Consider the following 26,176-nt stretch of genomic DNA (forward strand, 5'->3'; position numbering starts at 1 on the left):
GAACCTGCACACTACTGTTACGTAAGTATTCATACACTTCATTCATTGAACAAACATTTATTAAGCGCCTACATGTGCCAGATCCTAGGGACACAGAGCTAGATGATGTTCAATCCCTGCCCTCAAGGAGCTCACAGTCTGGGGCAGACAGTAAACACACAAGTGATAACGCGCCATGAAGTTCTGAGGCAGAGGTATGACACTGCTGGGACACAACAGGATGACCGGTGAATGCTTTCTGGTCAAGGGTCAGGGAGGGCTTCACAGACCAGTCCCAAAACACAGTGCCATGGCAATGTCTTGCACATTGTGGGCAGTTGCACTACCAGAACCTTGACTACTAATTTACCAAGGGTCCTTGGGTTGGGTGTCCCGTCTCAGGACAAACCCTAATGTGCACTGGATATGTACCTTCCAGCCAGGTCCTGCAGTGACTAAAGAAGCTATTCCCCACTCCAGAAGCCAAGGAAGGTACAACTGCCCAGAGGGCCAACCGGCTGAGCCCTGATAGGGCCTGCCTATGTCACCCCATCTAGGACCTTTGATACTCCTGATGTTTCTGAGCTGGTCTATGAGGTTACTTCTTTGCTTAATACTATAAGAAGACTCCTAACCCATTTCATTGCTCTTCCTTCTCACATGCAGCAAATACCAGCCATCTCTCTGGTGCCTGGCACAGCCCTGTTGGCCTTGTCAGACCAGGCTGCTGCCATGGGGCCCACACCCACTCACGGCCGCCGCACCAGCTCAATGAGCTGTTGAATGTTTTTGTTTTGGTTAGACAGACCATTCCTGATGTTTTCTAGCAGGCATCTCTTCAATTCAAAAATGGCTTCACTGTACCCTAGGCTCACAGCAGCCATGGGCGGGGCTCCATGCCATAGGGCTGGGACATGCCACACATGCTGTCTCTCGGGGTTGCAGAAGGCCATGCCCGCCAGTGTCCGAAAGCTACAACCCTGCTTCTCCATCTGGGCAGCGGCTCTGCTCAGATCACTAGGTGGATCCAGGAGCTGCCTCCTGTCTCTAGGCTTGGGGCTGGGGACAGACATGTCATGAAGGTTCTGGTACACAAATTGATAGTTAGGCATGTGCCCTGTTTTTTCCAACCTCACAAATGCATGCAGAATAGCTGGCGGCATGTCCTTTGTTTCAGCTAAACTGACCACAGTGACATTGCTTAGCCCCATTAGCAGCGTGGCCAAGGAAGCCTCCAGCTCAAATCTATCCCCCGAAGAGGCTGAGGCCCCCCCAATCAGCCCTCCAGAGTCTATCACCAGAATATGGTCACAGCCAAGATCCTGGCTGAAGCCCTCTGCCACCGTGATGAGCTGCATGAAGGCGCCCCGAGGACTACAGCTCCTCCCTGTGGCAAAGCGCAGGCCAAACATGGTGTTGAGAAGTGTGGATTTCCCTGTGCCTGGAACCCCCAGGGAGGACAGAACGACCAGCCGGGACCTCCTGTCCAGATGGACATGCAGCTCCTTGAGGAGCCCAGTGACCCAGCGGACAGGGATACTCAGGGTGCCTCCATCAACCAGCTCCAAGGGCTGCCCTATCAGTAGCAGCTCCACAGCTAGGCCTGGGAAGTGTGCAAAACGCCTCTGGCCAGCCAGCAGCCTCCCTGCTTCTACAAGGCAGCTCTCAGCCTCATAAAACTGCCCCATCTCCCGAAGGAAGTGCTCCACTCCCAGGGGCTCAGGCCAAAGCTGCTCACTAAAGTCAGAGGCCCCACCAAGCTTTGGTCTCAAGGTAAGGAATGTCTCCGGGGGCTGCCTTGGCCGGGGCTGGCCTACTCGTGCCAAGCCCCATTCCATCCACCTCAGGAAGTACTGCCTTTCGCTGGGGGAGGAGCTGCTGATCCCTGCGATGAACTCCTGCACCCCAGAGGCAGGATCCTGGCCATTCTGCTGCATTCTGAGCTCCAGAAACCGCCGCCTCAGTTCAGCTCGGTGCTTCTCAGGTGGGTCTGCAGCCCACTGGAGCTGGCACAACTCCCTCTCCACTTGGGCTGCCTTCCTCCCAGGATCCCCCTGCAGCCTCAGTTCGTCCCTCCTGTAGACATCCACGTCCTTGATCTTCCTAGTGATTTTCTCCATCCGGTCCTTTGCCTTCTGACACTCCTCACAGTCCTCATCGACTCTGAGGCCCAATTTACGGGCAGCATGGGCCATTTCCTCCACTGATATCCTCCTGCAGGGCGACCGAGCTACACTGCTCATGATCGCTCGGATCCTCCTCACAAAGCTCTCACTGTCTGTACTGCTGACCTTCACCAGAACATGCGAGTGGTCTATTTTCAGCACGGGGATCAACTTGTTCAGGAACCGCAGGTTTGTGTTCCGCTTCCCTCGGTACGGACTCAGGATGAAATAGTACTTCGTGCTCGACTCCTTCATGGAGTACAGCAGTTTGTATTCCTTCCTACTGATGTTGTCAGTCAGAATAAACACAGCTGAGGAAACTTCGCTCAAGAACTTAAACTGCAGCCAGTGAGACCCAATGTCACCTCTCAAGTTCAGAAAGGCCATGGGCTCTGGGAAGACATCCAAGTCCTCCCTGCCACTAGGGAAAAACCAGGAAATTTCTACCAATCCATCTGCAATCTCCCGGGGATTCGTACCCAAGTTGAGGTCCCGATGCCAGAAGCAGTCCCACTGCCGGCAACCCGGGCTAAGGATGGCATTGAGCAGTTGGGACTTGGAGTTACTGCTGACATCCATGCGCACAAAAGCAAAAGTGGGCACCCTGGACAGGACCACACTGTCCTCCCGGAAGCTGCCCAGTCCCCGGGGGGGCTGGAACCACCACGTCCGTACAACGCCCCGCAGGGCCCACAGCAGAAAGGTGTGGTAGTGGTTTTCAGAGTCAGGTAACACAAGCGGGAGTGCAAACTGGCAGAGAGACATCTTCAGCATGACCTCTTGCTGTAGAAAGCTATCTGAGGACAGCAGGAGGGCACAGAGGAGGTCCAGGGGGTTCACAGGTGTGTCAGGCGTTGGGAGCTCAGAGAAAGAATAGATGTCATCAGCAGTGATATCCTCAGCTGGGTCCCAGTAGATCATCTCTTCCTCCATTTGGCTCTCCTTCTCTGCAGGCCGCGTGTCCAGAGGGATGTCTAGTACCATCGTGGTGTTTCTGGCTTCAGCATTGAGGGCCTGTAGCTTTCTGAGGAAATGCCAAGGAAGGTCCTTGGGAACCTGAGGGGCCCAGTTCTTCATGCTGTCAAAACTGATCTGCAGTGAGTCCTGAAGACTGAGCTTCTGCTCCTGGTATGTCTCCAGTCCCAACAGGGACAGCATTTCCTGAAGCCTGCTTCTCTCCACTGTGGAAAAAACAGATATGAGTGCTTAGCCTCAGTTCCCAAGTCAGGTCCAGAATAGAGCTGGATAGGGAGAAAGGGAGAGCCTAAAGGGAGGGGTTGGAGGGAATACAGGCACAGGAGGCTCAGGGAATGTCAAGCTGGCTACAGGGAAGAGAACAGAACCCTACATCAAGGGGAATATTATTACTGACCCAGATGTGTGTGACACTGAAAACTGGGGGGAAAATACACACAGGGAAACTGAGAAGCCATATTTAGGATTTAAGCAAGTTCATGAAGACACTGATTTCTAGTTTCTCCAGAAATTTGCAAGATCTGACACTAGCTCACAACTGACTGGAATGTGTAACGGACACCCCCCACTTGCAGAATGCATGCCCCCTCTCTGCTCACAACCCATGCCACAGGGTTATTCCAGTGCTCCTGGTGCTACACACTAACCCAGTACTGAGTTCCCTCAATGTCACCAGGAAGTTCCCGTTCCCTAAGGACACAATCACTATTCATTCTGGTTTCCTAGATTCTTTTTCTTTGCAAATAACTTGGAGATCTTTTAAGGGAAATATGGAGCTGTCACTGATCACAACTCAGCACCATTTTGCACATTTCAGATCAACAACACAAGGTTTTTATGTTTGGGTTTTTATAGTTTTTTGTTTTTGTTTTTATTTTGCTTTCTGTTTTTGGTGGTCTTGGGGCTTGAACTCAGGGCCTGGGCTCTTTCCTGGAGCTTTTCTGCTCAAGGCTAGTGTTCTACCCCTTTGAGCCACACCTCCACTCCCAGTTTTCTGGTGGCTAACTGGAGATAAGAGTCTCACTGACTTTCCTGCCGAGGCAGATCTCAGCCTCCTGAATAGCTAGGATGATAGGCATGAGCCATAAGTGCCCAGCAATAATGCAGTTTTTAACTACAATGAAATATTTGCTGTAGACTGTTACTAAGTGAGCACTTTTTGGTGCAGATATTCAAACTTCCCCATGGAAAATTTAAAATCTTACAGGTTGGATGCTCAGAACAGCATTGCTACTTCCAATGTTTCACCTATCACCCTAGATCTTGGCCTGATGTCCTCCCAATTTTCATATGACACATAACTAATTCACTTTTTAAAAATATTAGTGGTGCTTGGGATGGAAGCTTCATTCTAAGCAAATCTACTCCTAAGCTATAAAGTTACTTTCTTACATTTTCTTTTGAGATGGGGGTGGGTGGTAAGTGAAGGTGGTATCTCCCTACATTGCCCAGTCAGTTCTCCATCTTGTGGGTAGGCAGAATCAATCCTCAAGCTTCCAACTTGCAGGTAATATATAAACCTGTACTATCACAATTAGCTCATAGCTGGATACAGGGCTCAAAATCATACAGCAGAGTATGGGATTGCCCCAGAAGTTACAAGGGACATGAAAACATGGTGCAAAAACAGAATTATAGGGGCTGGGAAGATGGCTCAGGGGTAGAGCGCTTGCCTTGCATGCATGAAGCCTTGGATTTGATTCCTCAGCACCACATAAGCAAAAAGAAAAAAGCCAGAAGTGGCGCTGTGGCTCAAGTGGTAGAGCAGTAGCCTTCAGTTGAAGAGCTAAGGGACAGCGCCCAGGCCCAGAGTTCAGGCCCCACAACCGGACCCCAAAAAAACCCCAAAAACAAAAAAACAAAACAACAACAACAAAAAAAACAGAATTATATAGGAAGAATTGCACCATTGAAGAAATATGTGTTAATCAGCCTTTCATAAATGAAACCAGGGGCAATAATTTTTCTTACCTAGACATAAAACAACTTTTTGTATGAATAGCATGGTAGTAAAAATGATTGAGAAAAGCCAGAAAACAACTCCATTCCTCTATGGGGCCCTTGGGAGATTATTAAGCAATTTTGGGCCAGTCTGCTGATCTGCAGAAGCCCCTAGACTAGATGAAGCATTTCCAAAACTAGTTGTGCTTTAAAATCACTTCATGGCTGGACACCAGTGGCTCATACCTATAACCTTAGCTACTCAGGAGGCTGAGATCTGAGGATCAAGGTTCAAAGCCAGACTGGACAAGAAAGTCTGAGAGACTCTTATCTCTAATTAACCACTAGAAAACGAAGTGGCCCTGTGGCTCAAAGTGGTAAAGCACTAGCCTTGAGCAAAAGAGCTCAGGGATAGTTCCCAGGCCCTGAGTTCAAGCCCCAAAACCAAAAGGGGGGGGGGGGGGGAAACCACTTCAGGACCTTGTTAGAAAGTGCATGGGCTTTATCCCCCACAAAGATGTTAACTCACTATAGGAGGGGATACACTACCAGGGAGGACCTCTAGGTTACTTTATTTAGTTAGTATATAACTATATATATATATAGTTTGGATTTTGGTTTGTATTTGTGTGTGTGTGTGTGTGTGTGTGTGTGTGTGTGTTGCCACACAATAAATTGTTAAGAAAGGGTAATTGGACTAGGGCAGCTTAGATCTGAGCTCCTTGCCTTTCCAGGTGACTTGATTCAGTCAGGTGTGGGAACTACGCACCTCCCCAGATGATGTCCCCTCCAATAGAATAGGATGCTAGAATAGAGAGATAATGTATACCTGTTGGGAAATCATTATCCTGAGCCTCATTTGTACCATCTACAAGAAAAGCAAAGGAAAAATGAAGTGTTAAAACAATGTTTCTTTGTTTCACACAAAGTAAATTAAACTCAGAACCCTTTTTCTTACCAAAACAGCAATTTCTCTCCATAATTAAAAATAGCAAGTCCCAGATATTTTAGCTTTTCTATTCCCCCTAGCCTTCTCCAACTCAATCAAGTTTTTTGGGGTTTTTTTGGGGTCCAGTCGTGGGGCCTGAACTCTGGGCCGGGGCGTTGTCCCTCAGCTCTACAGCTCAAGGCTAGTGCTCTACCACTTGAGCCACAGTGCCACTTCCGGCTTTTTTCTTTTTGCTTATGTGGTGCTGAGGAATTGAACCCAAGGACCTCATGCATGCAAGGCAACAGTTCTACCACTGAGCCACCTTCCCAGCCTTCAATCAAGTTTTAAGTCCCATAGTTTCTACCTCCATAATGAAACCCGCAGTCATCTCCTTCCATTTCTCTCCATTCCAAATCTAGAAAAATAAATAAAACAAGCATTTAGACTTCTCAGCAAACTAGAGCCTTTCTTTGAAGAAGTTCTAGTATGGACATGAAATGCTCAGGATTTTCATTTCATATTCTCAAACATAACTCAAGTCTAAACAAAATTTTGGAATTTTTTTTAAACTAGGTCTCATTATATAACCTAGGCTGGCCTCAAACTCAAGATCCTATCAGTTTTATTTCCTGAATGCTGACATTATGGGCATGAACCACCATACCCAGAAAAACACATTTCAAATGTTTTGTTTATTCATTCAGAGTCTGTAGGTAATTTAATACTTTTTTTTTTAGTGTGCATACATCTACTTATCTACTTTTTTTTTCTTTTTTTTTTTTTTTTGGTTGTGGGGCTTGAACTCAAGAGCTTGGGTACTTGAGTTTTTTTTGCTCAAGGGTAGCACTCTACCTCTCTACCACTTTGAAGCACAGCACTACTTTCAGTTTTCTGGTGGTTAATTGGAGATAAAGAATCTCACAGACTTTCCTGCCTTGGCTGGCTTTGAACTGTGATCCTCAGAGCTCAGCCTCCTAAGTAGCTAGGATTACAAGTGTGAGCCACCAGTGCCCATATCTACCTACATCTTGATTGTGATCTCTTACATGAAGTCAGGTGTGGAATTTTCCATTGTGGCATCATATCAGTACTCACAAAGTTTCAGATTTTAGAACATTTCAGATTTTTGATTTTCAGACTAGTGATGCTCACTCAACCTATAGTTTAGGTTTCAGTTTTGCCTATGTAATTTTTATGTGTTTTTCAACACAAAATAGTAACAAAGTATTTGTAATAGCTTCAAACAAGATAGAGATTTGCTCTATGATATATACCTTGTAGAATTTACTAAGTTTTATGAAAATAAACCTTTTGTGTAGTTTTCAATAGTTGTACAAAGGGTTTCAGTTCAGCAGATTAATAGATGAGTAAAATGCATCTTGATCAAGGTCACACAACTTTACCTGCAATTGCCACAGCGGTTTGTCTCTCTGACGCTTTTATTTCTGAGGTCACTTCTCCCAAATCTGAGTGTCTAAAACAATTTCAAAAGAAAATTATAATTAAAATAATAAACTACCACTTTCCCCTTGGTTGCATATAAAAATCTCTTAGGCCAGATATCGTTGGCTCATGTTTGCAATCCTAATTACTTAGCAGACTGAAATCTGAGGATTGCGGTTCAAAGCCTGTGCAGTCTAGAAAGTGAGACTCTTATCTCCAATTAATCAAAGAAAAAGTTAGAAGTGGAGCTGCAGCTCAAGTGGTAGAATGCTAGCCTTGAGCAAAAATGAGCTCAAGGACAGCGCCCATGCCCAGAGTTCAAACCCCAGACTGGCAAAAAGGAAAAAATAAAATCTCTTATAGGAGCTTTTAATAACTATGAACTCTTTTAAGTTATACTCAAGATTCATGAAGCTGCAAGCTGGTCCTAGGTATCTTTCTTCTAAAAGTGCACTCTATAACTCCCATGTACAGCCCAATAGAGAAATTCTAGGCAATTTCAACAATACTAGTACTCACAAAACTTGCTATGACTCCCACGTACAGTATAGCCCAATGGAGAAATTCTGGCAATACCAACAATACCAGTACTCACAAAACCTGCTGGCTAGGGCATACATATAGACATTCAGAAATACGTAAAATATACATACCCTTTGACTAGTAATTCCACTTCTATCCTAAGGAAATAATTAAGATTTAGTTATAAAGTTGTTGATGCCAGCTTTATATAGAATAGCAAAACATTAGATGACTTCTAAAATCAAAGTTCTGCTGGGAGCTGGTGGCTCATGCCTGTAACCCTACCTATTCAGGAAGCTGAGATTTGAGGATCTCACTTCAAAACAAGCACAGGTAAGAAAGACTGTGAGACTCATCTCCATTTAACCACCAAAACTCAAAGTGGCACAGAGGCTCAAGGTAGTAGAATACTACTCTTGAGCAACAGAGCTAAGGGACAGTGCCCAGGCCCTGAGGTCAAGCCCCACAACTGATAAATCAATCAATCAATCAATCAATCAATTGAAGTCCAATAACAGAATTGTGGTCTTATTTTGCAGCCATTACAAAATATTCTACAGATCTCTTCTTATCAGCAAAATAGTTTTGGATAAAGCATTATGGAAATGTTAGTGGTATGATAATTAGTGAAAGAAAAATTACAAAACAATACATATGGTATAATTACAATATAATAAAACTGTGTGTATTTATCTACAGGCATATATAGAGAAATCTAGAATGAAGTCATCAAAAGTGAGTGTAGAGCTAGTTATGACAGCACACATACATAATCCTAGTGCTCAGAAGGCTATAGGAGTCTCAAGGACTTTTCTACCGGGGCTGGCTTCAAACCATGATCCTCAGATCTTAGCCTCTTGAGTAGCTAGTATTATAGGTGTGAGCCACTGGCATCCAGCCATTAATATTCTTCTGTAAGCAAGTGTCCTTTCCCATCTGTTTGCCTACTTATTACCTCTGTGGATTAATTATTTTCTGTTTTCCGGTGATTTTAATTACTGTAATTATATTCATGTCCAAATTGTCCTAGATTTGGCTAGTGGGAACACATTGAGCTGGTACCTGAATCCTGTGGCATGCCCCAGGACTTTTCAGAGCAGTTCTTTCTGAACTAAGATGCTAAAGCTCTTCTTGTTCTTTCCCTGCCCCAGCTCTGGCATCAGCCAGCATCTCCAAAGAATCCTTGTTTCTTTTAGCATGGAATGATAAGGTGTATACATTGCTATTGCTGTATCTTTGCTTGTTTTCCTTCTTAGTGGAGAAATTTAGGAAATGGACATGCATACTGACATTTATACACAGAAATAGGCATACATATGTATGCTCTACATGACCATGTATGAAGACATACCCATTCATACCAGTGCCTCTGCAAGGTTTGTAAATTCTATCCTGTATTTATATGTCCACACTTCCACAGTGAGAGCCCTGGTCTCTGACAGATCAACACATTTATTTGTTTCTGCAATATACCAAATACTGTTTTTTTGTTTGTTTGTTTGGGGTACAAGGTCTTGCTGTGTAGCTCAGGCTGGCCTGGAACTCAAGATAATCCTGCCTCAGTCTGTAACAGTAGGTGGAAGGCAGATGTGGACCACCATACAGTTTATTTTTAAACTATAGTTCTTAAAAGAATGTACCTCAGCCAGGTGCTGGTGGCTCACACCTGTAATCCTAGCTACTCAGGAGGCTGAGATCTGAGGATCACAGTTCAGAGCCAGCCTGGGCAGGAACATCTGTAAGACTCTTATCTCCAATAAACCAGAAAACACGAAGTGGTTCTGTGGCTCAAATGGTAGAGCACTTGCCTTGATCTGAAGAGCTCAGGGACTACGCCTAGGCCCAGAGTTCAAGCCCCACAACTGACAAAAAAAAAAAAAAAGAAAAGCAAAAGAAGGTACTTTGGTATTAGCTTAGCATGTGTGAGGCCCTAAGTTCCATCCTCAGCACCCGCCCCCCCCCCCCCCCACACACAGTACGTGCATGCGTGCACCCGCAAGTGTGTAGGATTATGCTCTTTGTCTACATTTTTTTTTTCTGGTCTGTTGTTGGGCTTAAACTCAGGTCTTGGGTGCTATCCTTGAGCTCTTTTGCTCAAGGCTTTGAGCCTTAGCACCACTTCCGGTTTCTGGTAGTTAATTGGACTTTCCTGCCTGGACTGGCTTTGAACCCATGAACCTCACATCTCAGCCTCCTGAGTATCTAGGATTACAGCATGAGCCACCAATACCCAGATTTTGTTGTGTGTTGGGATAGAGTCTTGCTATGTAGTTAGTCTAGGCTGGACTTGAAATTTTGATCCTCCTGCCTTAGCCTTCCCTAGGCTATATACTGAGACCCTGTCTCAAAAACAAGTCAAAATCAAAATAAAACACTAGAGGCTGGGAATGTGGCTTAGTAGTAGAATACTTGCCTAGCATGCATGAAGCCCTGGGTTCGATTCCTCAGTACCACATAAACAGAAAAAGTGGAGCTGTGGCTCTAGTGGTAGAGTGCTAGCCTTGAGCAAAAAAAAAAAAAAAAAAAAGCTCAAGAACAATGCCCAGGCTCTGAGTTCAAGTCCTGGAATGGCAAAACAAAACAAAACAGTAATAGAGGACAAAATTTGCCAGATGAGAACACCTAATAACTTAACTGGATGTAACATTAAAAACCAAAACATATGGAACTGGGAATGTGGCTTAATGGTAGAGTGCTTGCCTAACATTCATCAAAGCCCTAGGTTCAATTCCTCAGTACCACATAAACAGAAAAAGCCGGAAGTAGCACTGTGGCTCAAATGGTAGAGTGCTAACCTTGAGCAAAAGAAGCTCAGGGACAGCAACCAGGCCCTGAGTTCAAGCCCCAAGACCAGCAAAAAAATAAATAAGTAAATAAAAAGAACTAAGACAAATGAAAGGTTTCAGAGTCCAAAGGCAAAATGACCGACTGAGGAAAAGTGCCTAAAACAAATGACAGGGGCTCATTTTTCTTGTAGAAGTCTAAAGATCCACAGAAAAAAATCAAAACTAAGGATGTAGCTAAGTAGTAGAACATATTAGTATGGACAAGGCTCTGGGTTCAATCCCTAGCACTGCAAAAAAAAAAAAAAAAAGCTTAAAGTCAAAACAAATGAAAAACAAAGGATATCTCTAAAGCACATATGGGTTTAAAACAAAACAAGGAAAACAAAGGCAGACTGCACTAATAAACTTCCATTTTCTGTATTTTTTTTCTTTTATTGGTCCTGGGCCTTGAACTCAGGGCCTGGGTGCTGCCCCTGAACTTTTTTATTAAAGCCCAAGGCTAGCACTCTACCACCTGAGCCACAGGCTGGCTTCCAGCATGTTAGCAGTGAATTGAAGGTGAGAGTCTCATGGACTACTCACTAGATACTATACTGAAAATGACTATACAACTTGTGAATGAGGACAGGAAGTATAAACTGGGAGACAGCAAGGGAGAGGGTGACACTGTTCAACAAGAAATGTACTCATCACCTGAGTTATGCAACTAAAACCCCTCTGTACATCTCCTTTACATACAATAACAATAAAAAAAATATAGCCAAGAGCTGGCAGCTCACACATGTAATCCTAGCTGTTCAGGAGGCTGAGATTTTAGGATTTTAGGAAATATCTGTAAGACTCTTTTTGTTTGGGGGGGGGGGCCCTGAACTCTGGGCCTGGGCACTATCCCTCAGCAATTCAGCTCAAGGCTAGCGCTCTACCATTTGAGCCACAGCGCCACTTCCGGCTTTTTTCTTTTTTCTTATGTGGTGCTGAGGAATCGAACTCAGGGCCTCAGGCATGCAAGGCAAGCGCTCTACCACTGAGCTACCTTCCCAGCCCAATCTGTAAGACTATTATTTCCAAATGACCACCAGAAAACCAGAAGTGGCACTGTGGCTCAAGTGGTAGAGCACTCACCTTGAGCTGAAGAACTGAGGGACAGCACCCAGGCCCAGAGTTCAAGCCCCACAACAGATGAAAGAGAGAAAGAGAGAAGGAAGGAAGGAAGGAAGGAAAGGGCAGGGAATGTGGCTTAGTGGTAGAGTACTTATCTAGCATGCATGAATCCCTGGACTGAATTCCTAAGTACCACATCACATACACAGAAAAAGTTGGAAGTAGCACTGTGGCTCAACTGGTAAAATGCTAGCCTTGAGCAAAAGAAGCTCAGGGATAGTGCCCAGGCCCTGAGTTCAAGCTCCAGAACTGGAAAACAAAACAAAACAAAACAGTAGTCCATCATGGTATAATGTCTATAATCCTAGCTACTCTGAAACAAATTACCTGGAGGACTTTAGTTTAATGCTAACCCCAGGCAAAAAAGGTATTCAAGACCCCATTTCAACAAATTAGCAAAGTATAGTAATGCTTTCTTGTCATCTCAGCTACATAGGAGGACGTAAGTAGTAGAAGTATTAAGGTCCAAAGCCAGAGCTGGGCAAAAACATGAGACCTTATCCAAAAAATAACCTAAAAGCAAAAAAAGGGCTGGGAGTGTGGCTTGAGTGGTAGAAAGGGCTGCAAGTGTGACTTGAGTGATAGAGTACTTGCCTGGAAAGCACCAGAACCATCAAAAAATAAAATATAGTGGTCCCCCTCATCCATAGTTTCTTTCAATAACTTCAGTTACCTGTAGTTAATGATAGCCTAAAAATATTAAATGAAAAATTCCAGATAAGCAATTCCTAAGCTTTAATTTTTTCTGCTGTTCTGAGTAGCATGATAAGTCTCATGCTATACAAGCCCTTGAGGTATACCCCACCAGCCTGTCAGTCACTTACCAGTCCCCTTGATTATCAGAGCTAGTCTTGGTATCACAATCTGTATTCACATAACCTTTATTTTACTAAATCATGGCCCCAGTGTGGACTTTTATTAATAGTTTATTATTATAAATGTTCTATAGGCTGGGAAGATGGCTCAGTGGTAGAGCACTTGCCTTGCATGCTTGAGGCCCTTGGTTCAATTCTTTAGCACCACATAAGCAAAAAGAAAAAAGCCGGAAGTGGCGCTGTGGCTCAAGTGGTAGAGCCTTGAGCTGAAGAGCTGAGGGACAGCGCCGAGGCCCAGAGTTCAGGCCCCACAACCGGACCCAAAAAAAGAAGAAAAAAAAACAAATAAATGTTCTATTTTATTAGTTGTTATTACACTTTTATGCCTACTTTATAAATTAAACTTTATCAATGTTTTATGTATATTAAAAAAACACAACAGTATATAAGTTTCAGCTGGGTGCTGGTGGTTCATGCATATAATCCTAGCTACTCAGGAGGCTGAGATCTGAGGATTGCAGATCAAAGCCAGCCAGGAGAAGGAAAGTCCATAAGACTCTTATCTCTAACCACCAAAAAAGCGGGAAGTGGAGCGGGAAGTAGTTAAAATGGTAGAGTGCCAGCCTTAACCAGAAAAGCTCAGGGACAATGCCCAGAACCAGAAAAACTCAGGGACAATGCCCAGACCCTGAGTTCAAGTCTCAGTATGTACACACATGTGTACACAACACACACATATTTCATATTAGCCACAATTTCACACATTTGCTGGGAACAAATCTCCGAAAGTAAGGGATTAGTGACACTAGTATTTTAAGAGTGGTAATCTATAGAAACCTGAATTACAATTTATTTTGTTTTAAACTTGTTATTCAAATTATCTATTATAATCTAAAAATGTATAGACTTTGCAAAGAAGATTCATGTTTTTAAAAGAAAGTTAAGGAATTATACCTAGTTCATAGTTGGAAATAAAAATGGAAATTTAAATGGATGGCAACAGCACATTTGGAATCTGAGGAACCCAGGAATGGTAACAGTTCAGGCCTGTATCTCCACACTCAGGAGAATGAAGTAGAAGGATCTGTCTTCCTCAAACACCATACCCCACCAGAAACAAGCTAAGGACTGATTGTAGGAAAATACAAGCCACCTCCAACAATGTATAAAATCTCAGAGAAAACAAGGATAATCAAAAACCCACCTATGAATCATAGACCAACAGTGGAAGCCACAAATACGGATAACGTGACAATGCAGCAAATGTGTTAGGATTAGCAGAGATGGACTGCAGAACCTAAGGATATCACAACACTGGAAGAGCAATCAGAGAGGACACTGTCAGGCAAGACACACTGCCAGGGGCAGTATGGAAAGCCAGGCAAGGCCAAAAACAAGAGATGGTGATGGTGGGAGAGGCCTGTTCAGGAGACAGCAGATGGTGGCAGGTGGGCGAGCTCTATCTCCTGTCCCTCTACCTCCTCCACGCTGCTGTCACAAGGATTCTCCCAGAGCTCAAGCACAATGGTATTCACTGGAAACACCCTTTAACAAGTAGCAGGCAGTGAGTCCATCACCAGTCCAGCATTCTCTGGTCTTGAGTCCACACTGGGCGGAGGGTCACTAATAAATTCCTTAAAAATTGTCAAGATAGCCAGGCATTGGTGACACACAACTGTAATCCTAGCAACTCAGGGGGCTGAGATCTGAGGATCATGCTTCGAAGCCAGCCTGGGCAGGAAAGTTCTTGAGACTCTTATCTCCAATAAACTACCAGAAAGCCAGAAGTGGCAATGTGGCTCAAAGTGGTAGAGTGCTAGCCTTTTGCAAAAAGGCTTAGGGACACCATCCAGACCCTTATTTCAAGCTCCACAACCAAAAAAAAACAAAAAAAAAAGGTTTCTTCTCTCCTCTCCGATGAAGTCATGAAGGTTGTCACTTAAAGAATTTTAGGTTTGGAGACTCCTCTGTGGACAGCTCAGAATCACTACTCCACTGTATAGCTGAATTTGCTCCCCAAACATAATGTAGTAGGTCTAATGACTTGTCATCAGCTAAGGGAAGGAGTCACATCTCTCCCCTTGCCTAGACTCTCATGTATCAGAGAAGCCTGTAGAGGGGACACTTGGGAATTAGGTCTGGAGATAAGCACAGTCTAGATTTGTGCAAACCATAATAAGCTTGGTTTGGGTTTCCCCATAAAGTGAAATGAAGTATACAGAAGGTTTTATTACCTCAGATTTGCAATAGACAGCCCTTAGAAAATTACTTATTACCATACACTGCAACTTTACAGTCACTGACAACTGGAGCCATAAATATCAGATGCCACCTACTTCAGGGACCCTGCTGGTTCAGGAATTACAACCCAAAATAAGTTCTCCTCTGATCCATGTCGACAAAGCAATATGCTTAAGCCACCACAAGTACCATGATTTCTAAGCCTCCTGGCAGCACTGCATATGCTGCTGCCTCCAGGAAGCCCTGCCTTACATTTCCTGACAAATGGGGCAGGAATGCAGAGAGGACCTTGGACTCCTGGTCTTCCTAGGATAGGCCACTGCTGATTCTACTCAGGAGATCAAAGTTCTGGGCCCTCAGCTGGAAATGAAAAGAAAGGCCTAACTCAGGAAGTGACTTTTTCCCCAGGAAAGACAGTAGAGAGGGAGAAATTACCCACCCTCTGGCTGCCTCTGCAATTCTAGGCTCAAATTCAGCCAGCTTCATTCAGGCCACAGTAGGTAGTCAAATCACAGCACTACTCAATTCAGGTCTCTCTTGATAAGAGATACAACATCCACATCTCAACCCTTACACCTATAAAGCCCTCTGTGAACTGTAAAGATTACAGCCGGCCTGAATTGCTACCAACTGGGTCTAAAGCCCTCTAAATAATAAGCAACAGACAAAAAAAAAAAAAAACTAAAATGACACTGAGGCTAATTTTCCACCTCTGTAAAAATGAGATGTTAGATTAATACTGTCATTTCAGCTTTCATGCCTAGAAAACTGATCAGATCAAATGAAAATGCATTTGTGGGGTTTGATTTCAGCAAGTAAAGAAGAAATTTACAGTAAAGTATGTGTGTCACTATCATTCCCTAAGCTACAGAATATTTTAAATCAAAAAATGCAGAAAGTAGGTAACATCGGGTACGTGCAGGCACTTACAGCAGCCCACGGGCAAGGGCAGGGCAGGGCCCAGCCGCCGTGCGGGTGGGCTCGGGTCAGCCCGCCGGGCGTTCGGGGACTCTAACCGACTGACCAGGAGACCCAGCATCAACCTGCAACGCAATCAAGTTCAAACGCCAGAAACCGACGCCAGGCCCAGCCAACCTTACATAGGCCTTGGCCAGGCCCGGATCCCGATTTCCACCGGGACCCGGTCGACAAGCCCCTTTCCTGAGGCCCAGCCCCGAGCGGCCCGGCAGACCCCCGCCGAGTCCCCGGACCCCCGCCCGCCCGCCGCCTGGGCCAGGCCGGCTCGTCGCCCCGCGCCCACCCCAGCCCCCCGCCGCGTCCGCCCAAGGTCGGCCTGGGAGGGGGGTCAGGGGAGGGAGCCCGCGGGCGGGGTCCCGCGAGTCCCGGCCACGTCTGGGGCGAGCGGGCAGCGGGGCGGCGGGGCTGCGGGAGGGCGGTCGAGCGGGCAGCGGCAGCACGGTCCGGCGCGGACTCACCCCGGCGACGCCATGAGCGCGGCGGCCTCGGCGCTCCCGCCTCCTCCGCTGCTCGCGCGCCGCGGCACGGCGCTAGGGAGGGGCCTCGCCGCCCTGCCGCTCCCAGCCCGGCCCCGCCGCCCAGCCGCTCTGGGCCCCGCTCCGGGCGGGGCGCGGCCGGCCGGCAGTACGGTCCTGCGAGGCGGAGGCGGGAGGCCGCAGCCGGCTTGGCGGTGAGGCCGGGAAAGGCCCGGGCCCGTTCCCTCCGGGAGAGACTCTCTGCCCTGGTGACCGCGAGGAGACCGCCTTAGGCCACCCGCCCAGCGCGGCGTCAGTGACCAAGCCCGGCCGCCCGGCCGCCCGGCCGCCCCCGGAGACTGTGTGAGCCTAACGTCCTACTGCAAGACTTGCCAGAAACAACTCATCTCTTTGGTAGAAAATGCTTCATCAAAAGCTCTGTACCGTGCCCACAGTGGACAGCATTTTTGCGTTGTCATCTGGAGTATTATGAATCATTTTGGAGTCTTTAACTCGTATTTCCTGCAGGGAATGGCTTGTCTTTCTATTCCTTCTTACTTTAGCGCTGTTATATTAAAATCCTTGCACAACTTTTTAAAAAAATGTTATTTTTACTAGAACAAGACCACAAAGCAGTGATTAAAAGTGTTCCTTCTGGAGCCAGAACTATCAGAGTCAGAATCTAGGTTCCACCAATTAACCAGATCTAGGAGCTCAGGTAAAACAGAAGCTCTTCGGGGCCACAGTTCCTCTTTCAAAGAAATGGGGCTAACAAGTTCCTTCCCTGTGCGGATTACAATGAGCTAGTATTTGTAAAGAGATCAACACGTTGTCTGATGCACTGCCTCTTTCCATCCTGAGAATCCATCCATCCCGTGCTGAGTTTCCTGGTCCTCTCCAATACAAGGGAAGTTCTCAGTTGCTGTATGACTGCAGAAGACAATGCTCCACAAACGGTACTCATCAACTGACTTGGTGAATTGAAGCTTCTTTTACAGCCACTTCAAGATAATTTTTGACTTGATCTTTTTAAGTTGATAAAATGATGGGAATTTGTAAGGCTCTGACGAAGTACAAATCCAAATCAGGGCCAGGAAGTGTTCAGGGAGTGGCAATCAAATGGCTGATTCAAGGCAATAGTGACTGCCCTGTGTGTGTGTGGGGGGGGGGGGGGTCTCACTTTTGTAAATCAAACTCAAGATCTTGCCTCAGCTTCCCAATCCTGACAATGAGGGGAGAAGGAAGGGGGAGGGGGATGGCTGGAGAATCACACTGAGGGCACTGCTTGTGCATGCAAGTGAGAAAGCACTCCCTCTATGAATAGCATTCCCTGCCTGGCTCAGATTTCATGGTACTGGGCTTGAACTCAGGACCAAATGCTATTCCTTAGCTTTTTTTGCTTAAGGCTGACAATCTACCACTCGAACTACATACACCTCTATGTCACACATTTTGCAAGTTAATTGGAGAGAAGTATCTCAGATTTGTCTGCCTAGGCTGGCCTCAAACCAAGACCCTCAGATCTCAGACTCCTGAGTAGCTAGGACTGAGCCACCAGCCTCAGGTAGTACTGTGTGGCCTAGTATGTACAAAGCCCTGGTTCAATCTCCACTGCAAAAAAAAAAAAAATCTACAAATAATTAAAACCTTACAAGTTATAAATATTTTGACTAAAATTATATATGTCCTTCATAGTGAATTTTATCATTCCACTGCGTGGTAGGCCATGGTATGTTTTTTGTTTATTGGTCAGTCCTGGGGCTTGAACTCTGGGCCTGGGCACTGTCCCTCAGCTCTTCAGCTCAAGGCAAGCACTCTACCATTTGAGCCACAGCGCCACTTCAAGTTTTCTGGTGGTTTATTGGAGATAAGAGTCTCACGGCCTTTCCTGCCCAGCTAGCTTTAAACCACAATCCTCAGATCTCAGCCCCAAGTAGCCAGGATTACAGGCTTGAGCCACCGGGACCCAGCTTGGCCATGGTATGTTTTATTATATTCTTAGGCACAGACTTTGCAGACAGTATTTCACTGTCTGGTCTGGTCATGGGGCCTGAACTCTGGGCCTGGGCACTGTCCCTCAGCTCTTCAGCCAAGGCTAGTGCACTACCACTTGAGCCACAGCACCACTTCTGGCTTTTTTCTTTTTGCTTATGTGGTGCTGAGGAATCGAACCCAGGGCCTCAGGCATGCAAGGCAAGCGCTCTACCACTGAGCCACCTTCCCAGCCCACTATAATATTTTTTTAAGTGGACAAGTATCCTGTTAACCAAAATACCCTATACTTACACATATTTCTTTAACGTTTCTAGGATTTGAATTTATTTTCATTAGCATACATTGTTGCACAAGGGGTTCATTGTAACATTTCCATAAAGTGTATACAATGTACCTCAATCAATCTCCCTTCCTCTTTTTTTTTTGGTTCCAGTAGTGGGGCCTGAACTCTGGGCCTGGGCACTGTCCCTCAGCTCTTCAGCTCAAGGCTAACACTCTACCACTTGAGCCACAGCGCCACTTCTGGCTTTTTTCTTTTTGCTTATGTGGTGCTGAGGAATCGAACCCTGGGCCTCATACATGCAAGGCAAGTGCTCTACCACTGAGCCACCTTCCCAGCCCCCTCTTTTTTTTTTTTAGCAGCATACCAATCAGTTATTCATAGAGGGATTTCACTGTGAGATTTCCACTCATGTATACAATATATTCTATTCAATTTCACCTCTATCCTTCCTAAAACAATTGCAACTAGTTTCATACTTCTGCAATTTCCATACATGCAAATCATCTACCTTCACCTTCCAACTTCCTCTACCAGTACACTCATCAGAGCTTGTTTCTCTGTCCCTGCCATATTGATCAGCAGCTTTCAATGAACCTCATATAACAATTTCAACAATTCCATTGCTGTATTTTCATACATGCAAATAAACTACATCACCACATTCATCCTCTCATCCTTGTCCCTCAATAGAGTCTCATGAAATGAGTTAGGAAATTTCTCCTAGTCCTGGGAGATATTGTATAGAATTTTTTTGTGTGTGTTTGGCAAATCCTGAACTCAGGGTCTGGATGCTGAGTCTGAGCTTTTTCCCTCAAGGCTAGCACTTTACCACTTGAGCCACAGCTCTACTTCTAGCTTTTTAGTAGTTAATTGGAGATGAGTCTCTTGGAATTTCCTACAAAGGCTGACTTCAAACTACTATCCTCAGATCTCAGCCTCCTGAATAGCTAGGATACATGCATGAGCCACTAGGTGCATGGCTTAAAATTGATTTTGGTTTTGTTTTTTGTTTGTTTTGCTTGTCATGGGGCTTGAACTAGGGGCTTGGGCACTGTACCTGAGCTTAGCACTCTACCACTTGAGCCACAGTGCCATTTCTGGCTTTTTCTGTTTATGTGGTATTGAGGAATCAAACCCAGGGCTTCATGCATGCAAGACAAGCACTCTACCACTAAGCCACATTCCCAACCGAGAACGGATTCTTTAATTTTAGGCAAAGGACTAGATTTGTAGCTCAGAGGAAAGTCATTTGCCTAGCATATGTAAAACCCTTTGTCCAATCCCTGGTATTGGAGGGGAGGGGAAGAGTTAGGTAAAACTCTTTACTAAAGACATCTAGTTCCAGAGCCGGGCGCTGGTGGCTCACGCCTGTAATCCTAGCTACTCAGGAGGCTGAGATCTGAGGATCGCAGTTCAAAGCCAGCCCAGGCAAGAAAGACCGTGAGACTCCTATCTCCAATAAACCACCAGAAAACCGGAAGTGGCGCTGTAGCTCAAGTGGTAGAGCGCTCGCCTTGAGTTGAAGAGCTGAGGGACAGCGCCCAGGCCCAGAGTTCAAGCCCCATGACCGACAAAAAAAAAAAAACCAAAACATCTAGTTCCTTTGTGTGACTTTTTCTGCTTATGTGGTGCTGAGGAATCGAACCCAGGGCCTCATGCATGTAAGGCAAGCAGTCTACCACTGAGTCACCTTCCCAGCACTGTATGAAGTACTAAATTAAAATTTCAACTTAATATTATAGGGGACAGACACAGTGGTACATGTTCATAAACCCCTACCAGAAGGCAAGAGGATCACAAATTTGAGGCCAGACTGGGCTATTATGAGATCATGTCTTAAAATAGTACCCCCCCCACACACACACAGTCACAGGGCCTAATCTATTTAACGTAACACTTTTTTTTTTTGTCAGTCATGGGGCTTGACCTTTGGGCCTGGGTGCTGTCCCTCAGCTCTTCAGCTCAAGACTAGCACTCTACCGCTTTAGACACAGCACCACTTCCGGTTTTCTGGTGGTTAATTGGAGATAAAAGTCTCACAAACTTTCCAGCCCCAGCTGGCTTTGAACTGTGATCCTCAGATCCCAGCCTCCTGAGTAGCTAGGATAACAGGTGTGAGCCTGCTACTTAGCACATTTATGTGTGGAGAGTTGTTTTTCCTACATATTTTCATTTTTTGTGTCAGTACTGGAGCTTGCACTCGGGGCTTTGTACTCTCACTCAGCTTTTCCATTTAAGGTTGACACTCTACCACTTGAGCCATACCTCCACTTCCACCTTTTTGGTTAATCGGTTGGCTTCAAATCACAATCCTCAGATCTCAGCCTGCTAAGTAGCTAGGATTACATGAGCCCTACATGTCCAATCCATTTTATTCTTCTAATTGGTAATTTGTATTGTCCATCTTTTCATCAGTCTTAAGTTAGCAAAGGTTTGTTTCCTAGTTTTTTTCTCTATTCAGTTATTAATTTCTGCTTTTACTCCCCCTCCCCCCCTTTTTTTTTGCCAGCATGGGGTTTGAACCCAGAGCCTTGCACTTTTGCCCAGCTTTTTCACTCACAGCTAGAGCTCTACCTCTTGAGCCATGCCTCACTTCCAGCTTTTTGCTGTTCAATTTCATTTTTTTTGTCAGTCCTTGGGCTTGAACTCAAGTCCTGGGCACTGCCCCTGAACTTCTTTTGCTCAAGGCTAGCACTCCACCACTTGAGCCACAGAACCACTTCTGCTTTTTCTGTTTATGTGGTACTGAGGGCTTCATGCATGATAGGCAAGCACTCTACCATTAAGCCACATTCCCAGCCCTTGCTGTTCAATTCTAAATAAGTCTCTCATATTTCTCTGCCCAGGCTAGCTCCAAATTGTGATGCTCAGACCTCAGCCTCCTGAGTAGGTAGGATTACAGGCTCAAGACACTGGCACTGGGTTTCTTTCTTTTTTGCATCTTAAGATATTTTTGTCTCTGTGTGTGTTTATCTCACTATATATTCCCAAGCTGGCCTTGAACTCAACAATCCTACCTGCTAACATTACAAATGAGAAACACCAGGCTTGGCCAACCAGTTATTTTTATATTTGGTTTTTTTTTTGAGGGGGGGGAATTGTAAATGTTGAATAAAGTCTATCAAGTAGTATATTGTATTAATTTTCTGGATCAAATCATTGCTATATAATGCTAACAAAAGGGAAACTGTGTTATAAGAACTCTGTATATTATTAAATTACCAAGTTTTATACCCATAATTTACCCATCAGCAATAAGTCTCCATTCTTTTGCTTCCTAGGCCCCAGACAATCATTAATTTACTTTGTCTTACTTTCTGTCTCTATTTCTGCCTATTTTGGATGTCATATACTGTAATAGAGTATTTGGCCTCTGGTGATTGAGTTCCTTCACTTAATAAGAAACATATATATATATTTGGCCTTTGTCCCTAGCCCTCAGCACAGAGATTTTAAACCCTGAGAACATCTAGTATGACAATAGTGGTTTTGCCATTCATTAACCAGCCCTTTCCACCAAAGCTAATAAGGTGACTTTTGGTGGAGCCCCAAGACAATTTCCAGATAGTATGCAGATGCTGGGTGCTAGAGGGTCTACCCAGTGAAATGAAGTTTCCTCCAAAGTACAAAAAGAGGGCTGGTGACTAATTTCACTCATCAATGGCCAATGATTTATTCAACCATACCTATGAATCAGTTCTGAAGTACAAGGGGTAACCTGAAATTTGTTTCTAGCACCTGAAGGACAGTCTGTGCTATTAGTATAGTTAGTTCTAGAACTAAATTGAACTAAATTATAGTACTATCAAGTAATATAATAAAATTAAAGAATTGGTTGGTATGAGGGAAAGAAAAATTCCTATTTGGTGTCAGAATTGTTGTGAACAAAAATACATCAGACTTAATGTATGATTCTCTATGTTCATTCATTGTTAGATGTTGATTTTGTCCCTCAAAATGATAAAAAAAAAAAAAAAGTACTAACTCCTAGTACCTGTAACAACAAACTTAGAAAACAAGTCCTTAAAGCTGATCAAATTAAATGTTTATTAGGATAGGCCCTAATCTACTTTTTCTTTTTAATCAGTGCTGGGGATCTAGATTAAGGTATTGCATATGCTAGGCAAGCACTTTACCACTGAGTTATACCCTCAACTCAAGTTGTAAGAGTCCTTTAGACATTCTGGATCACTGACTACCATCAGACATATGATTTACTAATATTTTCTCCCACTGTACAGGCTGACATCTTGCACTGTGGTACTATTTAAAGCACCAAAGTTTTAAGCTTTATAAAGCAAAATTTGTTATTTTCATATCATATTTTGGGAAGGGACTGAGAATTCAGGGCCTCACATTTGAGCTATGTCCCAGACCCCTTTGTTTTTTGTTTTTGTTTTTTTGGGTCTGGTCGTGGGGCCTGAACTCTGGGCCTGGGCGCTGTCCTTCAGCTCTTCAGCTCAAGGCTAGAGCTCTACCATTTATGCCACAGCGCCACTTCCGGCTTTTTTCTTTTTGCTTATCTGGTGCTGAGGAATCGAACCCAGGACCTCAGGCATGCAAAGCAAGCGCTCTACCACTGAGCCACCTTCCCAGCCCCCTGTCCCAGACCCCTTATTGTATTATATATGCAATATTTTTGCATATCTAAAATTATTTCAAAGTTTAAAAATATTGAGCATTATATAAAAGCATAATGAAAGTTTAAAAAAATATATATGGACTAGAGAGGCTAAAAATGTGGCTTAGTAGTAGAGTGCTTGGCTAGCATGCATGAAGCCCTCTCTGGGTTGATTCCTCAGTACCACATAAACAGAAAAAGCCAAAAGTGGTGCTGTAGCTCAAGTGATAGAGCTCTAGCCTTGAGCACAGAGGCTCAAGGACAGTGCCCAGGCCCTGAGTTTAAGCTCTAGGACTGGCAAAAAAACTCTCTGGCATGTGTGCTCTCCTCCCCCGCCTCCCCCCCCCCCCGTGTGTGTGTGTGTGTGTGTGTGTGTGTACTAGGGGTGTCACTCTGGCATGTGTGCTCTCCTCCCCCGCCTCCCCCCCGTGTGTGTGTGTGTGTGTGTGTGTGTGTGTGTGTGTGTGTGTGTGTGTGTGTGTGTACTAGGGGTGTCAGTAGCTCACATCTGTAATCCTAGCTACTCAGAGGCTGAGATCTGAGGCCAGGCAGGAAAGTCTGTGAGACCCTTATTTACAACTTACCACAAAAGCAGAAGTGAAGCTGAGCTCGAGTGGTAGAGCACTAGCACTGAGTGAAAAAGCTAAGGGAAAGCGCCCAGGCTGAGTTCAAGCCCTGGTACCAGCAAAAGAAAAACAACAACAAAACAAAATAAAAAATTATGTGTTGCCATTCTCCCCACCACAGGTCCTCAGCCACTCCCACAACCTTTCCTGGGGTAGCTGGTAGCCCCCAAGTCCAGCCAGACCTAAGCTCCTCCCTGCCCTAGAGTTCCTGCCAGGATAGCTGGCCACTCCTACTCTCCCCAGTCCAACCTGGGCACTTAAAGTATACCTCCTCTACCTCGAGCCCCAGAACTAGCACCTGGATAGAAGCAGAGGCCATACTTCTCCCTCTCCTGTGGGGAAGATGGCCCCACTAATAAAAACCTCTTTGTCATCCTCCTTCTGTGCCTATCTCTGCATGGTCCCCTGGGATGGATTCTTTCACAATGGACTAAACCAACAGTTAAGCATTATCCCCACTGCTGGTCCTCAACTCCACCCAGACCAGAGATCTACTCTGCCCTAGAGTTCCCACCATATAGCTGGCCACTCCCTCTCTTCCCCCCAGACCTACAGTGCACTTACTTTGCTTCTACCCCCAGAGCTACCCACCTGGATAGGGGCAGAGACCTTGTGCTCCCTCTTCAGGGGAAATATGGCCCCTCTAATAAACCTTATAATAATCTTTTTCCTGTGCCTGCCTGCCTCCACATGGTCCCCTGGGATGGTCATGATGGATCCTAACACCAACAGAAATGGAATTTTTTGTATCCCATTATATAGTTTTGTTTTTTGGTTTTTTTTGCTGGATTATTCAAATGATGCAGATTCTCTGCAAAAAACATCTCAGAAATTAGTATCATTAGTAAACTCATCCTTCAAAATAGAAGTTGTATGTATTAACTATCATCTGAGGCTAATATTATTATACAAACAGAAAAACATGTAAAAACTAAAGAGATTGGAGTCACATAAACGGCATAGGAATAAATGTCCCACAGACTAATATAGCTAGTTCGTTGGTTCACTCTTTCATTCATTCATTAGAATGAAGTCTTGCTATGTTGCCTTGGCTGTCATCCAGTGTACTACTCTCCTGACTTAGTTTTCTAAGTAGCTCAGATTACAGGTGAGAGCCATGACCTCTAAACTGGAAATATGTACTGTGAAGATATCATACCAATGGAAGGTGCTTTACCTGGGCCATTCAGGGGTTGATGCTTGAGCTGGCTGTGGAAGGTTCTTTAAGAGAAAAAAAGGAGAGAAGGTATACAAGAGTAGAAAGAATGTGGATGGTGCAATAATACAAATCCTTGTCTTGTCAACAGGCCTGGAGGTTAGACCATATTTCTCCTATAGGTCCTACAGCTTCTTTGAAGTTTTGGAAAAGAATACAACTTTACAAGATCTACATTTTACAGCATTGTTTGTTAAGCATTGTGAAGCACAGATTAGGGGGATGGGAGACTGGGTGTCAGGGGACTGGCTGGGGAACCACAGAAATGTCTTCAATTTATTGCATATCCTATCACACCTATAGATAACCACATGCTCTGGCCAGCAATCCCCGACTACACCTTTGATCCTAGAGTAACTGCATTAACATCCATTTTCATGCTCCTAAGTGTCTGTCTGCAGAAACAAAACACCTCACTACTATCATCCACGAACATAAACAGAACTTCCACAATGCTTACCTTTACTGAGAGATAGCACTAATATTTTTTTTGTATGCTTTATTGTATCATTTTTGTAACATATTGGCTGCAACCGATTAAATCTTATTTCTTAACATACTAACTAGTTCATAACCCCTGGCTGAAAAACCTCAATTAAAGATATCGTTAAGGTATGGGGCTAAAGAGGAGAGAGAATAACTCTGGGACACGCAGATTTTAGGCTGTGGTTCTCAATCTTGGCACTGCATCAAAACCACATGAAGTATTACCAAAAACGCAGCTGTTCGGCCCCAGTGCGTACTTTTAGGCATGCTTATTACGTTCATCCATGCGGAAACAGAAAACGTTCAGAAGTCTATGGATACTTACTGGGCTGAAAACCACTACATTCAGGAGTTTTGTGACAGCCTGGGGAGCAGCCAAGGTGGGGAGAGGGAACCAATCGTATGGCACCTCGCGGTATCCGGTAATGTCACTTGTACCCTGGCCCTTGCCGAGCAGAGGCCAGGGCCACAGAGCCAGGCGCGGGAAGTCAGATACCGAGCAGAACCGGCCCTCAACTGCGCAGGGACCCGCCGCGCGCAGGGACCTTCCCAGAGTG

The 26,176-nt window shown here is 45.0% G+C and overlaps 1 protein-coding gene across 4 annotated transcripts; it reads right to left on the reverse strand.

The window, feature by feature from the left end:
• Positions 1-41: 41 nt before the first annotated feature.
• LOC122128084 (up-regulator of cell proliferation) lies at positions 42-26,133 on the reverse strand. Of its 4 annotated transcripts, XM_042702412.1 has the most exons (7): positions 25,945-26,133; positions 25,095-25,138; positions 8,088-8,114; positions 7,395-7,465; positions 6,356-6,406; positions 5,890-5,928; positions 42-3,325 (listed from the first exon to the last, which is right to left on the reverse strand). In XM_042702412.1, the coding sequence occupies exons 5-7, from the start codon at positions 6,387-6,389 to the stop codon at positions 729-731; spliced, it is 2,670 nt and encodes an 889-aa protein (XP_042558346.1). In that variant the 5' UTR covers positions 6,390-6,406; positions 7,395-7,465; positions 8,088-8,114; positions 25,095-25,138; positions 25,945-26,133; the 3' UTR covers positions 42-728. The 4 variants fall into 4 exon arrangements, with proteins under 4 accessions (XP_042558346.1, XP_042558345.1, XP_042558344.1 ...); XM_042702411.1 differs by lacking the exon at positions 25,095-25,138 and having other exon boundaries at positions 25,945-25,980; XM_042702410.1 differs by lacking the exons at positions 25,095-25,138; positions 25,945-26,133 and adding an exon at positions 16,396-16,454.
• Positions 26,134-26,176: the final 43 nt, after the last annotated feature.

The sequence above is a fragment of the Dipodomys spectabilis genome, unplaced genomic scaffold (assembly GCF_019054845.1).
Source record: "Dipodomys spectabilis isolate Male_0828 unplaced genomic scaffold, ASM1905484v1 ptg000322l, whole genome shotgun sequence".
NCBI lineage: Eukaryota > Metazoa > Chordata > Mammalia > Rodentia > Heteromyidae > Dipodomys > Dipodomys spectabilis.